Raw genomic sequence first — 13,337 nt, 5'->3', positions numbered from 1 at the left:
ATATTGCGGGGTTTCACACTTTATAACCCTAATCGCAAATCAAATCACGCTATTGTCAGTAGACTACACGTTTCACAGTACGGGAGCTAAACAAGTGTCACTGTGTTACACACTCCCAATTCTCAGTTATCACAAACTCACTGATTATCACACTTTTACTTGTAACTCGCCGTTGGATAGATTCCAACTCTACTCACAGGCTGCTGCCTTGAGAACTGTTGATAACACACTGGCTCTCGCTTGCTGCTCAGCTGGCTTATATTCCATTCCCTGTTACCTGTTCCCCGCGTCAACAGCGTCGTTGCATGCCACGTAACAGTGTCTGCGTATAGCCTAGCAACGCTGTTACCTCACGCTGTCTTACGTCACCATGCAGAAGGGGGGGGGTGACGGAGTGCTGACTCATCCGCCACGTCACTGTGGCCTGAGTTGCCACGTTGCTGCTGGGTAGGGAGGGTTTCTCCGTTGCGCAACATGTCACTATATATATATAGTCACATGTATTGGCGTATAACGTGACAAATAATTTCACGCTGTATTTGATATAGTGAATTTATTCCACATTCGCTCTTACAATCACACAAATTTACAGATTCAACTTTACTGCCATTGGCAGTATCACAAATACTGGACTGCAAATGCTGCTTGACTGCCTGGCTGACTCGTAACTCAAGAACTTGAGAACTATAACTCGTGAAGTAGAGAACTTGAGAACTAACTGTGAATAGTCTTCGCTGCTCCTTATTTAGGCTTGTTCCGGACAACACAGAAAACAGCCACATAATAGGCATAATGTCTGGCGCTGTGTTGCTAGCAACGCTGTCGGGAGTTGTTTCCTGCTGTGTAGCAACGGTGGCATCCCGTGTTACATCACCGCGGGGTAGGGGAAGGAATGTTGACTTGCCTGCTACCCTAGTAACGACAGCGCTCTGATGGTGTTACGTCACCGCTGGCGGGGTGAGGGGTGTCCTGCATAGCGCAACACGTCACAATATATATATATATATACACACACATATACAGGGTGGCCCAGGAGGAATGTGCCAGACTTCGGGAGGGTGTTCCTTATGTTAAAGTATGCCGCTATAACCCGAAACACCTAGGTCCAAAGTTCAACGGTTACGGGGATAAGGGCCCGAGAAAAGTGTAGTTTTCTGGCGGCTCCACGCACTGTACCTGTCAGCTGGCAAGTCTTATTGATGTTTGTCCTTGAGTGTAGTGTTGACGACACACTAGCCGCATACCAGAATGCACAGTCAGCCATGTTACATCAGTGCTTGCCATTCATGTGTGATGTATAGTGCTTGGAACTCTTAATGACAACTATGACATGGTGTGCGAGTTTTTTGTAGTTCAATTTAATGGCTTCATGTCACTCACAAGTTTGATGTTACGTACATTATTAACATTACAGAAACCACATATTCCTGCCAGTTTTAATATGTATTTGGTAATCAGCAGGTGTGTAACACCTGTCAAAGTTTCACACTTCTCTGGCCATTATCTCTGTGTCATGTCTGTTTTTAATTCTTTTCTGCATTTAGAGATAATGTGTTCTGGTATTTCCTTGTCTTGCATATGGATCCGTAGATGGCATGATTATTACATGAAAAAAATACTGGGTAAGCTTTAAACCCTGTGGTTATAACTTTTTTGTCTAGCGTCTAATGACAAATGTGGCGTCATTAGTGAGATCATAGGATTTGTTTCAGGGTTTGGCTAGCTTTGCAGAATATGGGATCTTGATTACATGATTATACATCAGAGTGTAAGATAGAGACAGGAAATGGACTGACCGTATTGTCTTGCATATGAGTGACTATAGATGGAGTTTGGATTGGTAATTGGATATATTGACTACTTACAGGTCATAACTGCAAGTAACTATAACAGCCTCATTGGTTTACACACTGACTGCAGCACACACAAAGTCTTCTATGTCCTTACTAGTTGTCTCCTGGCNATACCTGACGAAACATACACGTCAAACCACGGCAACGGGTTAATACTATCCTCCACTTACATTCTTACACTCTGGCACATATCCCACAACTGAACTAAGCTCTAAACTTTGTCCTGCTTATAACAGCTTGGCATAGATCAACAGAAAGTAGCTCTTCTATTGTTGTGTGTGTGTGTCTTTTGGGGTTCCCATGTGATCGCTACTCAGCCAGCCCATTGGTATGCTGGCTGCTGCCTAGCAATGGGTATATACACCACAGCATGTTAAGAGGGACTGATATAGTGATACAAAGTGGAAATTTTGTTTACTGTGTTAAAGTATTTCATTATGATTTATTATTAAATTACACTGACCACAGTTTAGTCTATTCAAACTATGCCTAGATATGTAATTTAGCTTTTACAAGTAGTATTGTGGTCTTGAACTTGATCAGACATTTTTGTGAAATAGTGATTTCTGCACAGGATCACTAACAAAAAATAATTGCCAGAAGGCAGGTGTCCAATACAATTGTTGTAAGACGTCTGCAAGACCACTATGAAAAAACAAGTCTTTCTGGAGCTGCTGGTGGGACTGATTTTGTCTCTAATGGACTCATAAATTCTGCCTTAAGTTAGATTAATATATCAAATCTGTTCATGCGTTACATGAGGACACCTTCAGTATAAGATTAGTGAATATAATTAACATATAGTTTAATAAATGCTCTTATTAGTTGCCTTCCCTGATGTGGAGAGCTTTGAAATGACCATCCTGGACATGTCGCAAAAATAGTATGTTCACATCTATTGTTGCTGGCCACATTTACTAACACACAAACCCATGGAGAAGTTACCATGTTGCAAAACACCAGTGGAGGATCACCAGACTTGTGTTGAAATATTCAATAACATTTAGAAAATGCTGCGGAAACTTCAGGAAGGTCAGGCATGTCATTGTAAAGTATATATACTGGCTGCTCCCCAAATCACTTCATCTTGAGTACCCTCCAGTCCATGCCAGATGCAGTGTTATTGTGAGAGTGAAAGTCAGTGCTGTCCCAGCTTCGACAGTAATTATAGTTAAATTCAAGGTGTATCCAATCTACATTCAGTTACTTGTAATAAACAAGTTATTATATTATTTGAGTGGAGCCTTTGCGCTACACACATTCGAGTCTATGGCCCAGCACCAACCACTTCTCGATCAAGCTGACCATAGAACCCATGGTACCTCACCTAGGACACAGGGTATACCACACATGTATGTTCAACCATGTTTTGATGGATTCTTGTAGTTAAGTTTCACCCATAGGCCTGAGTTCTTATTGGCTGGTAGTGTGCTTCCCAAAAGAGAACACATAATTGCTGGGGGGTTATGCAAGTTTTTCTTTCACATTCCAACAGATTTTTAAGAGAGGGTGTCAATCCTGTGCCCTTTTTCTTTTTCTTAAATGGCTTGGAGCTGCATTGACTTGCCTTTTTGGAAAACCCTTAGTTAAGAAGAAACCCTATAATTTAATCTCAAGAGAATGACACTAGGTGCCAAATGTTTTTTATAATCCTCTGTTCTGAAAGTGATCCCAGGAGGAGGGTAAGCTAAATGGTACAACAAACCATTGTTCTTCCTTAGACCCCCTTGGGTGTGGCATGGGATTGCTCCAGGTCTAGGAGAACCAAGCAATATGAGACAGAAAGAGAAGAAATAGGACCCAGTGTATATGTAATTAAGAAGTAAACAGCACAGACAATAATGAATCCATGACATACAGAAAGCCCTTATACTTTTACAAACATGACCACTGATTTTGGTGTGGTTACTCAACCACATTGTGGATGATTACAGGGCTAAGGCCTAAAACTGGACAAACTGAATGACAGTAGTAAAAAGGCAAAGTTGTCTATGTGCTTCAATAATTAAGCACTACACTATGAAGATGTATGGGGGAGTGGATGTATAGATCCACGTTCTCTTTACCTTGGCACTCGCTGGAGGTGAGGGGTCAGCTTCATGTTCTGGTGCTTAACCCCTGGGGGAAAAGCCTATGGTGCCAATTGTATAGGAGGCAGGTCTGGGCAACGCAGAGAAGAGAATATTCTTGCTCTTACCGGGACTCATACTCTGACCTCGCAGTTGTCTAGCCTGTAGTCAGTTGCTATACCAAGTACACTACCTGGTACCTAAAGGGGAGAGGGTAGATATGCAAACAGCAGGCAGGAAGAGGACGGGAAAATCATATGATTTGTACAATGGTGGGTACAGGCTGGGCTGTTCAAGGAAGTTGTTTTCACTGAGCTGGGCAGGGCATGGCTCAGTTCCTGAAATAAACCCATCATGAGTGGAACGGATACTGTTGGCTGTGGTATTTGTTTTGGTACAAAAAAGGGTCTATGAGGAAGTTGGAGGTCTACTGACGAGGTTGACCTTTGTCTTCTCAAGTGGGGACACTCAGTTGGACTACAATTTAAGGTGATATCTAGTCTCTTAGAAGTCTGTCATTGTGTCCAAGTCTTAGTCTCTCACTTACATCCATTTATGTTCTGGCATTTCTTTCCTTCTGATTTCAATTCCATTACTTCTGTTACTTGTATTGAAACTTAAATCTTTTTTGAGGACTCTGTGGCAGTAACCAAGATACTGAAATCAGTAAAAAAAGGTTACAATGTGGGCAAAATGGTACCCGCTGTTAGTTTCTCTGTACAGTGGAACACCTGTTTGAAGTTTGTGCAGTTAAAAGTTTAATATTTATGGTCCCAGCCCCATTATTGCAACCTTTCTTTTCATTTAAGGTTCTCCACTGTTTGGTATTAATATTCATTCTTCTTGGAAATAATCTTGACTGGCTGCCACAGTAATTTTCCCACTACATGAGTGAATAAGAATTTTTCAATAGTTCAAGTTCAGCATTTTTAGCTTTTCACCCTGATATGGTAACACAGTAGAGCTGATTATTCAAAATCTGATGGAAGGAGGCTAAACCACTTGGAAGGGTACTAAAATGAGTCTTAAAGAAACAGGGTGCAATGATGTGGACCAGATTCATCTGGCTCAGGACAGGGGCCAGTGATGGGCTCTTATGAATATGATTATGAAACTTCAGTTTCCATAAAGTGAGGGGAATTTCCTGAGTAAGCAAGCAGTCATTAGCTTGTCAAGCAGAATTTTGTTCCATGGATTTAACTGGGTATGAGAATAAGATTCAGCAGATTTAATGGCAATATTGCAAAGTGTTAAGATTAAGGCTTTGGATCACTAAAGGGTAATAAAATATATGGCATTACAGATTCTGAGTAATAGATGTTGGAGAGCCGGAAGGAATCACATTTTAAAAACATGATAACATCCACTGTCTAGCAAGTATTTATTTTTATGTACTTAAAAATATAATACTATATATTACTTTACACTTATGTTCAGTATGTACATAATATGATAAATAATGTGTTCCATCAGCACTTTTAACCAAGAATACCAAATCAAATACTAGTATACAGTCTTGTCCAAGACTGAGCAGCAATAACATGTGAATTCTTTAAAGAAATTATGAAATAAAAATTGTTTCTCACTTTGTACTTTTGGAAAATAGAAGTACAAGCACAACTGCACAATTCTGGCATGTACTGGAATTTTAATTTGGTAGATGAACAGATATACTGTGCGTGGATTTAATTTTCTGCTCTTTTTTAAATTACTCCATCCAACTGAGATTCCAACAAGAGGATATGTAGAGTTCCATCCCTGTAGAATTTGCTATAAACCTGACATTCACACATCTTAAGCCTAAATACTTTCTGGTACAGCAGTCCAAAGCATGTGGGATAAGTACTGAGATAAGCAGTTGCTTATACTGACAGGAATATATGCAATTCAATACAGACCAGATGATTATAATTTTTAGTTTTCTCTTAACCTACTGGTGATGTGTGTCCATTATCACCAGATGTAACAGACAGCTTAGTAGTGTAACTGTTATCATTGCTATTAGTAGCAGTACTGATAATATCAGGTACAAGAGCAAACATTTTTACTGTATATAAGCCTCTTGGGAAGTTGTTCTGTTTTTGCTCCTTAATGCAATGCAGTCCTGCCTGCTTGAGCAGTATTCGAAGAAGAGTAATCGGTCGGGTCACAGACGAATCTTCCTTGTCAACTTCAACTTTATCAGATGATGTCAGGTTTTCCTTCACAACTATAATTCCATTTGGTTTTAGGCCCCTCCTGTGAAAGACATAGTATATATCCATATGAAACAGTAAAAATTACACTGAAAATGAACTTTTACATAAAAGATTTTAAGAAATGATTTATGGCTCCTACTTCTTCAATAACTTTATTTTGTACCTTTCACTGACAGGTTAAAGGATTGTGCCTTCATAAATCGAACACTGCAAGGTTTACCAGTACCTCATTTTCCTCCTACATGGTAGTTCAAATGTTTAGTTTTTCTGTATGTGTGAATTTTGTATCTTGTAGTAAATAGTGTAGGTCTTTTCCAATATAATTCTTGACCCTACTAAAATGGGTATGTCCATTCTTACAACAAATTTCATTTCAGGAGATTGCATTCTGTTACCTGAAAACTGAAGGTTAGGCTCACCCAGATTGGGATATACAAGACTGGTTGGTAAGTCCATCCTGTCTGTTCATTAGAGTTGCTTTGTGCCTTAATTTATAGTAAGGAGAATGGTGAATAAAGTGTTGATGTAAATTACTTTAGAGTGTTCAAATAAGACAAATGTGTTACTTCCAATAGCGTGGTGATAATTTACTGTGTGACTATAGGAGAAATGGCACATTATTCTGTGTGTGCATGGAATCTCACTACTGGTTAGTGTAAAAAAGGGATCCCAACTTACCACATTTTATAAGTACTACTAGAACTGACCCCTGCCTTCAAGCCACCCCACAGCAAGTTTGGAAACACATTCTAATTCGGAATTTCTGAAATGAACGTTTTAACATGCGGTTGCAGTGCATCACAGTTCCGTTGTTACACTGTGTAATGGCACTGTCTGATGTCCCTCAAAATTCACCTTTTGCATTCACATCTGGAATTTTTCCTATCTTCGGTATCATCAGTGATGAACAAAGTGAAAGGTTCTATCAGGATGTATGTATGACAGAACAATACTATGAAGCAAGATGGGATCCAGCCATGGTAGGTGACTGTTCATTTTTGCTAAGAAGAAATGAAATTGCACATAAGAGGAAAAGATAATTTTATGTGGATTGAATTTTGAGACAAAATCACTTGCCTTTTTTTATCTTAGTGTCCCTATAAATGCTGGTAACTAATGTATGAATATCAGGTTTCAGTAATGAATAAATGTATATTCTGATTAAAATAAGACCATTATTTTAAATTGAGTAATGTGGTATGTATATTACATATCTTTGCATGCTAATTAAATGTTAGGGAATGACAAGAACACTATACGCAGTGAAACATTTTGACTGTTATTTTTGTAACCAGCTTATTTTGTACTTGGTATCAAAAAGTGTACAAATCTGTTGCACTGTGCTGAGATAATTAAATGATCTCAATGCAGCATTTTATAAATGGAGAATAATGAAGACAGAGGATATGTCTCAAGACTTTGAAGCCACATGACATCATCTTGAACTAACACATTTCCTTGACCACCAGTTGCTATTCAGGTTTGGTCTTAGTATATTCTGTGACCAGGTTACAGACATGTACATAACGCACATTTTCAGTATCAACAAATAAGTCACCAGCATTCAGTCTTGCACAATTCCAAACTTAACTGTCACATCTCCATTTATGCCCCATTCTCCTAAATAAAAAGTGTCTTAACCTCTGAATGAATTCTTGGAACGGGGACTGAAAATAGCAAGGTTTCTGGGCAGAGCATTTACTTGTACTTTTAATACATACTTGCAAGACTTCAAAAAATCAATTAAATCTTCATCTGTAAGATGCCCCAGCACCCACTGGCACCATATTAGATCATATGTCTTTGGTTCTGGTGAGAAGTCCTGAAGACCTGAAACAATGCCAATGCCCTAGAAACATGTATCATCATGGAGAGGAATAAAATTTTGAACTGCATTTACTCATGCATAAGTTTAATCCTGGTTGTAATTCCTTGCCCTCACAACAGTTTTTCAAACAGACAGTCTCCATGACAATTCAGACTGAGATTATTGCCTGGCGTATTTATTTGTTCATCTGTTATGCCAGTCACTGATTAATGAAAGTTTCATAATGCTGACCAGCTGTAAGGTATGAATTACCAGTGGTGACTTTCTGAATGAGGTATTAGATTGGCCCAAGTGGGGCTGTCCATTTAAACCTAAAGAACCACAACAATGTACCTCGTAGACTGTTGCAGACAGCACTGTTAACTTCTAATTTTTGTATCTTTGATTTTAATTTTTATGTAAAGAATGAACTTTGGCAATACACTTTAAGTCCTGCATATTCAAATTCAGAGGGTTCTGGGTCAGCAAGCCTGGCAAAAAGTCGACACAGTGCACTAAGATCTAATACTGGAAGTGAAGTCTGGATTTAACTAGCTCAGGGATGGATCCAACATAGAATGTGAACACAATACTGAACATTTATGTTCCTTGAACAATTGCTCAAGGATCTTGTACTGTGGACTTTGTATAGACTGAATACATAATGAATAAGTTTATATGGATTCAAATAAAAAGGTAAAGTTGTCCCAATGCTTAACTAATTAAGCACTATGCCATGAAGACATATGGAGGAGTGGACATATATATCGACGTTTTCTTGACCTCAGCACTAGCTGGAGGTGAGTGGTCAGCTTCACGCCCCTGCCGCTTTACCCTCGGGGAAAGTGCCCCTTGTACCCGTTGGATAGGTTGGGTGGACCCCAGAGCTGGTCTAGATGTGGAGAAGAGAAAATTCTTGACCCTACCGCAACTCAAACTCCAGCCGATAGACAGTTGCTATATGAAATGCTCTCTTCAGATATCTTGTTTAAAATCAAAAAACTGCAGAGTTGTACTAACAACAAAACTGATACAAGACATTCTCTGAATAGTATATTTATTTATCTGCATGCTTATTACATAATCACCAAGCTTGTTACTGTCACCACAAAAGCCATTAGACCTTGCTGGACATGAGGTGCACCTACAACCTGCATCAGTTATCAACATCAAAATAATTACTCTCTGAGTCACCATCAGCATATACTTCAGCAGTTTCTGTATCATGACTGACAAGTACAAATATCACAGACACTGATTTAGCAGATCAGAGCTTTCAAGCATTATCATGAAGATAGAACAGGATTTATGTGCCATCTGCTGAGACGCAGATAAATATGTGAAGCTCAGAACAAAACTGGCAACATGCCAGATTTGTCCAGATCAGCCTCAGTTGTAAAGATGGCTTATGTGCTGGGTTTGGCAGTGAATTTTTTAACATTACCTCCCATCTACACATTTCTTTTTAACTTGTCATCTTTATTACGGTAAAGTGCCATTTTGATTTTTCTTACCAACACAGTATAAACTTCCAACTTTCTGGCATATTCCAATAAAATTCTTTGCTTCTTCTAGGAAGGAGGCATTCTGCTCAACTAAATCAACTTTATTAAAGAAGCGTAGAAGAAGATATTTTGTAATTCTTCCAATTCCAGCTCCACAGTCTAAAGCCCGTTCATGACCTGGAGGATTCTGTAACTACATCAATTCAAAAAATTATGTCACATGCTTTTCCCTTTTATTTGTACATATTCTATGATGAAATAAATTAAATACAGTTTACTCTTCGATGCTGGTCTAGAAAACCGAAATTAATGGCCATGGGGATTCATTGCGCTGTCCACGTGACACCCTATATCCGCTAAAGTTGGCACCAACTTCACCGACAAGTGGCGGTCGCTTGTTCGGTATAGTTTGCTTGTGGACGAAAACCACAGTTTCTTCTTCTGTCTTGGTTAATGGACGGAACAGAAATCATGAACGATTAAAAAACACAAAATTGAAAGTTCCCGAATTTTAACTTGCACATATGTAGACATGTGGCCACAATGTTTAGTTTGGCTCACAAGGACTCTTGAGAATGACAGTGAGAAGTTTTATAAATCATCTAATAAATTCAACAAGTAATGACAATTAAGAGAAAAAATGGGCATGAACAATGTGAAAAATAAACAATTCATGTATGCGTAATAAAGTTTATGATGTATCTTGCATAACCAGATAACGAAGTCATGCCATGTGTCCTTATTTTGACAGAGACTTAAAGTCAAGTGTGATTAGCAATTTATTTAACACTGACTGTAAAATTATGCAGAATCAAAGGAAATATGAGGATTCTAATGAATATTCAGTTAGCAGGGATGGACTGGGGAAAAATACAGAAATTGTATAGATAGCTGGTCAGCTAATGTCCCCAGATACTGAAATTACAAAACTTAAAAAATATAATAAATAGCATTATGGATTGAACAGCTCAGTGTTGATAATAAAGATATGAAGCATTCTAAACTAAATATTGCACTCAGAATTTCTAGTACAAGATTATCTATCATGAATTGGGCTCATTAACTCAAACAGCACCACCTTTCTAAACCCTTATATATATATATATATAAAATCTTCTGAAATGGCACATTTACATTTCATGCTACTACTGAGTTTCTCACCATGAGGCTGATGCAAGTATCAATTCAAAATGGATGGCATCTGTTAGAGAAGACTCATTTAACTGATGCTGCCACTAATTAATTAATTAATCAATCAATCAATCTCAGTACCTTTCTTTATTTTGGAAGTGAAATAAATAAATATGGAAACATCATGCATTAAATTAGTAGAATAGTTCAAAGTGGTTCTAAATTGTGTGCGATTTGAAACATGGGGCTACTGATAAAGCGTGAAAGGACAATATACTAGGTAAAAAAGGTAAAGCTATCCTTGTAACAGGCCGTGAAGGCCCATTGGGTTGTGAGATGTTGAAGCTTCCGCATTTTCTGTAGATAATCAGCTCACAGGTGGCAGTAAGGCTGTCAGCCTTACAAGCTGGCAGACCTTTACCCCCCAGCAAGATTCCTGGTACTCATTTCTGCTAGAGGCTGAGTTGACCCCAGGGCCATAGTGTGCATGGAAGGATTAGGTCAATTGAAAAAAATCCACCTCATAGGGACTTGAACCTGTGATCTTCCAGTTTGTAGCATACTGCTTCAATCATGCTACTGCATGTCCCCTGACAATATACTAGACATACATTTAAACCAATACTGACATATGACTGCAGCAGAGATACAGACTTTACCAGAAGAGAAATATGAGCATCCAGTCAAAAGAAACTCAGATTATTAAAAAACTGTATTTGGGAAGATCAGAAGAAATACACTTGGGGAATGAAGGTGCGAATTTGAGGATTTTGAAACAAATGGATTTATGTGGTTTGGTCATGTATATTTTATGGGTATATACTACCCAGAACAGTATTGGAACTGAAAGCAAATGAGAATATAGTGGGTAAACCAAGTGAGGATAGACACGGAGAGAAATGACAGACCTGTAACTGTAAGGGAGAACAGGTAGTGACAGAAATTCTTACCCTATGTTCAACCCTTACAAGTAAAAAAAAACAGTGAATGACTTGCAAAATGCAGTGCATTTTCTTTATCCTACCTTAAATAATTGTTTCAAGAAAGACACTGATCCTTGTATATCGGTTTGAGAGATGATGCCGAAACCACCCAGCATTCCATCAACAGTAGCAGGAACTGCAGACCAGTACTTTGCTGCATGGGTGTAAAAGGAAGTTCTGTCCCTTCTTTCAGTTTCAGGAGTATTTGGATCGGTTGGTTCCATATCAGTCATCTCAGACTAAAAGAACTATATAACACATTCATAATGTTTGCACTACTGATAAGCATCTGATAATAAAACCTGAAGGTCAAGCACTGCTAACACCAAAGCCTGCTTGCCACTGGACATGATCCTACATCAGTTCTGTCAACTTCCTACCCTCAAAACCTACGTGTTCCTACCATTTCTCTTTATGCTATCCTCGCATTTATATCTCTGTTATGTGACAGGCTAGTGCACCCATTCTTGCTAAGAAGATAGTAATGAATGAAATTAAACTTATGAATATCATAAGTAACCCAGGATTAAGGCCTTATATTTGTAGACCAGTAGTTGCAAACTTTTTGTTTTACTGCCTCCAAATTTGTTACCTCCTGATCTTCAGGCTCAAAGTTTGGATATTCTGAAAGAAAAATGTATTTGTCTAAAGAACATCTGCAACTTTGCTGACACCCATCACCCTGATTTAGGCATAGACTCAAGGTAGGATGTTGCTGTGCTCTAGACCAAGGATGTGAAACTTATATGTGGTTACTGGTTGAATATGACTCTGGAAGGAATTCAGTGAACTGTGTAGGGCAGTGCTGCATAACTTTTTTCTTTTGGAGGGGCACATTACCAAACTACCCTTTGTCTGTGGGCTGCCCAATGTATGACTTTTCTTGGGCTCTTGTTAATGTGGTAATGAACCTTTGGGATCTATAATAAAATGTTGAGAAATTCTTGATTAGTCGAGTGACTGCTGGCTTCTCAAGGACTCAGCTCAATGGAATTAGTTATGTAGCTAGTTGGTAGAAAGAAGTCTCTCTTGTTGGAAATTATTTAAGAAATTTAATATGCTTCCCAATTTCAGGGCGCCTGCCAATGCTCGTCTTACTCACTTCGATTATGAAGATGTAGTAAGTAAAAGTAAAGGTATCCCTGTAACAGGCAGTGGAGGTCCATAGGGTTGTGAGATGTTGAGGTTTCCAAATTTTCTAGACAATCGGCTCATAGATGGTGGTAAGGTTGTCAGCCTTACGCGCCGGCTGCCTTTACCCCCAAGAATATTCCTGGTACTCATTTCTGTTATAGGCTGAGTCGACCCCAGAGCCATATTGTGTCTGGAAGGATTAGGTAAATTGAAAAATCCACCTCATCTAGATTCAGTCCCGCGACCCTCCGGCTTGTAGCATAGTGCTTCAACCAACTAGGCAGCATGTTATTTGAAGGTGTCTGTATCCGCCTATAAGATTACATGGTATCATAACCCAGTACGCCACAACCGGAAAATTACAATTTTAATTCTAAATAATTTTATTGGGCATCTATTGTCATGAATGAACCTAGGTTATGTTAGGATATGATTTTTACGAAATCTTGTCCATTACAATTGTCTGAATGCACAGATCAATCAATCAATCAATCAGTCATGGATTTCGATAGCACATACCATGTTAGACATATATATAAAATAAAACACTTTACCCTCTTTACTTACAAACTTAAGATTGACTAGCATAACCACCACAGATCAACCCTGATACAAGTGAACTGTTATTGTCGTTATTGTACTTTCATTTGTTTTCTA

At 38.7% G+C, this 13,337-nt stretch overlaps 1 protein-coding gene across 2 annotated transcripts; it reads right to left on the bottom strand.

Annotated features, from left to right (window-relative positions):
* Positions 1–5,284: 5,284 nt before the first annotated feature.
* On the bottom strand, positions 5,285–13,288 carry LOC111866236 (N-terminal Xaa-Pro-Lys N-methyltransferase 1). Of its 2 annotated transcripts, none has more exons than XM_023855000.2 (5): positions 13,248–13,288; positions 11,588–11,794; positions 9,442–9,625; positions 7,842–7,950; positions 5,285–6,160 (listed from the first exon to the last, which is right to left on the bottom strand). In XM_023855000.2, the coding sequence occupies exons 2-5, from the start codon at positions 11,777–11,779 to the stop codon at positions 5,848–5,850; spliced, it is 798 nt and encodes a 265-aa protein (XP_023710768.1). In that variant the 5' UTR covers positions 11,780–11,794; positions 13,248–13,288; the 3' UTR covers positions 5,285–5,847. The 2 variants fall into 2 exon arrangements, with proteins under 2 accessions (XP_023710768.1, XP_023710769.1); XM_023855001.2 differs by having other exon boundaries at positions 9,442–9,619.
* Positions 13,289–13,337: the final 49 nt, after the last annotated feature.

The sequence above is a fragment of the Cryptotermes secundus genome, unplaced genomic scaffold, assembly GCF_002891405.2.
Source record: "Cryptotermes secundus unplaced genomic scaffold, Csec_1.0 scaffold872, whole genome shotgun sequence".
NCBI lineage: Eukaryota > Metazoa > Arthropoda > Insecta > Blattodea > Kalotermitidae > Cryptotermes > Cryptotermes secundus.
This window is presented reverse-complemented; position numbering and strand designations above follow the sequence as displayed.

Coding starts and splice junctions, on each gene's coding strand:
- LOC111866236 (XM_023855000.2), bottom strand. CDS start 11,779: ATGACTGATATGGAACCAACCGATCCAAATACTCCTGAAACTGAAAGA. Junction 7,951..9,441: donor TGGAAGTTTATACTGTGTTG/GTAAGAAAAATC, acceptor GCATTGTTTCAG/GTCTTCAGGACTTCTCACCA. Junction 6,161..7,841: donor GATTTTTTGAAGTCTTGCAA/GTATGTATTAAA, acceptor TGTCTTTCACAG/GAGGGGCCTAAAACCAAATG.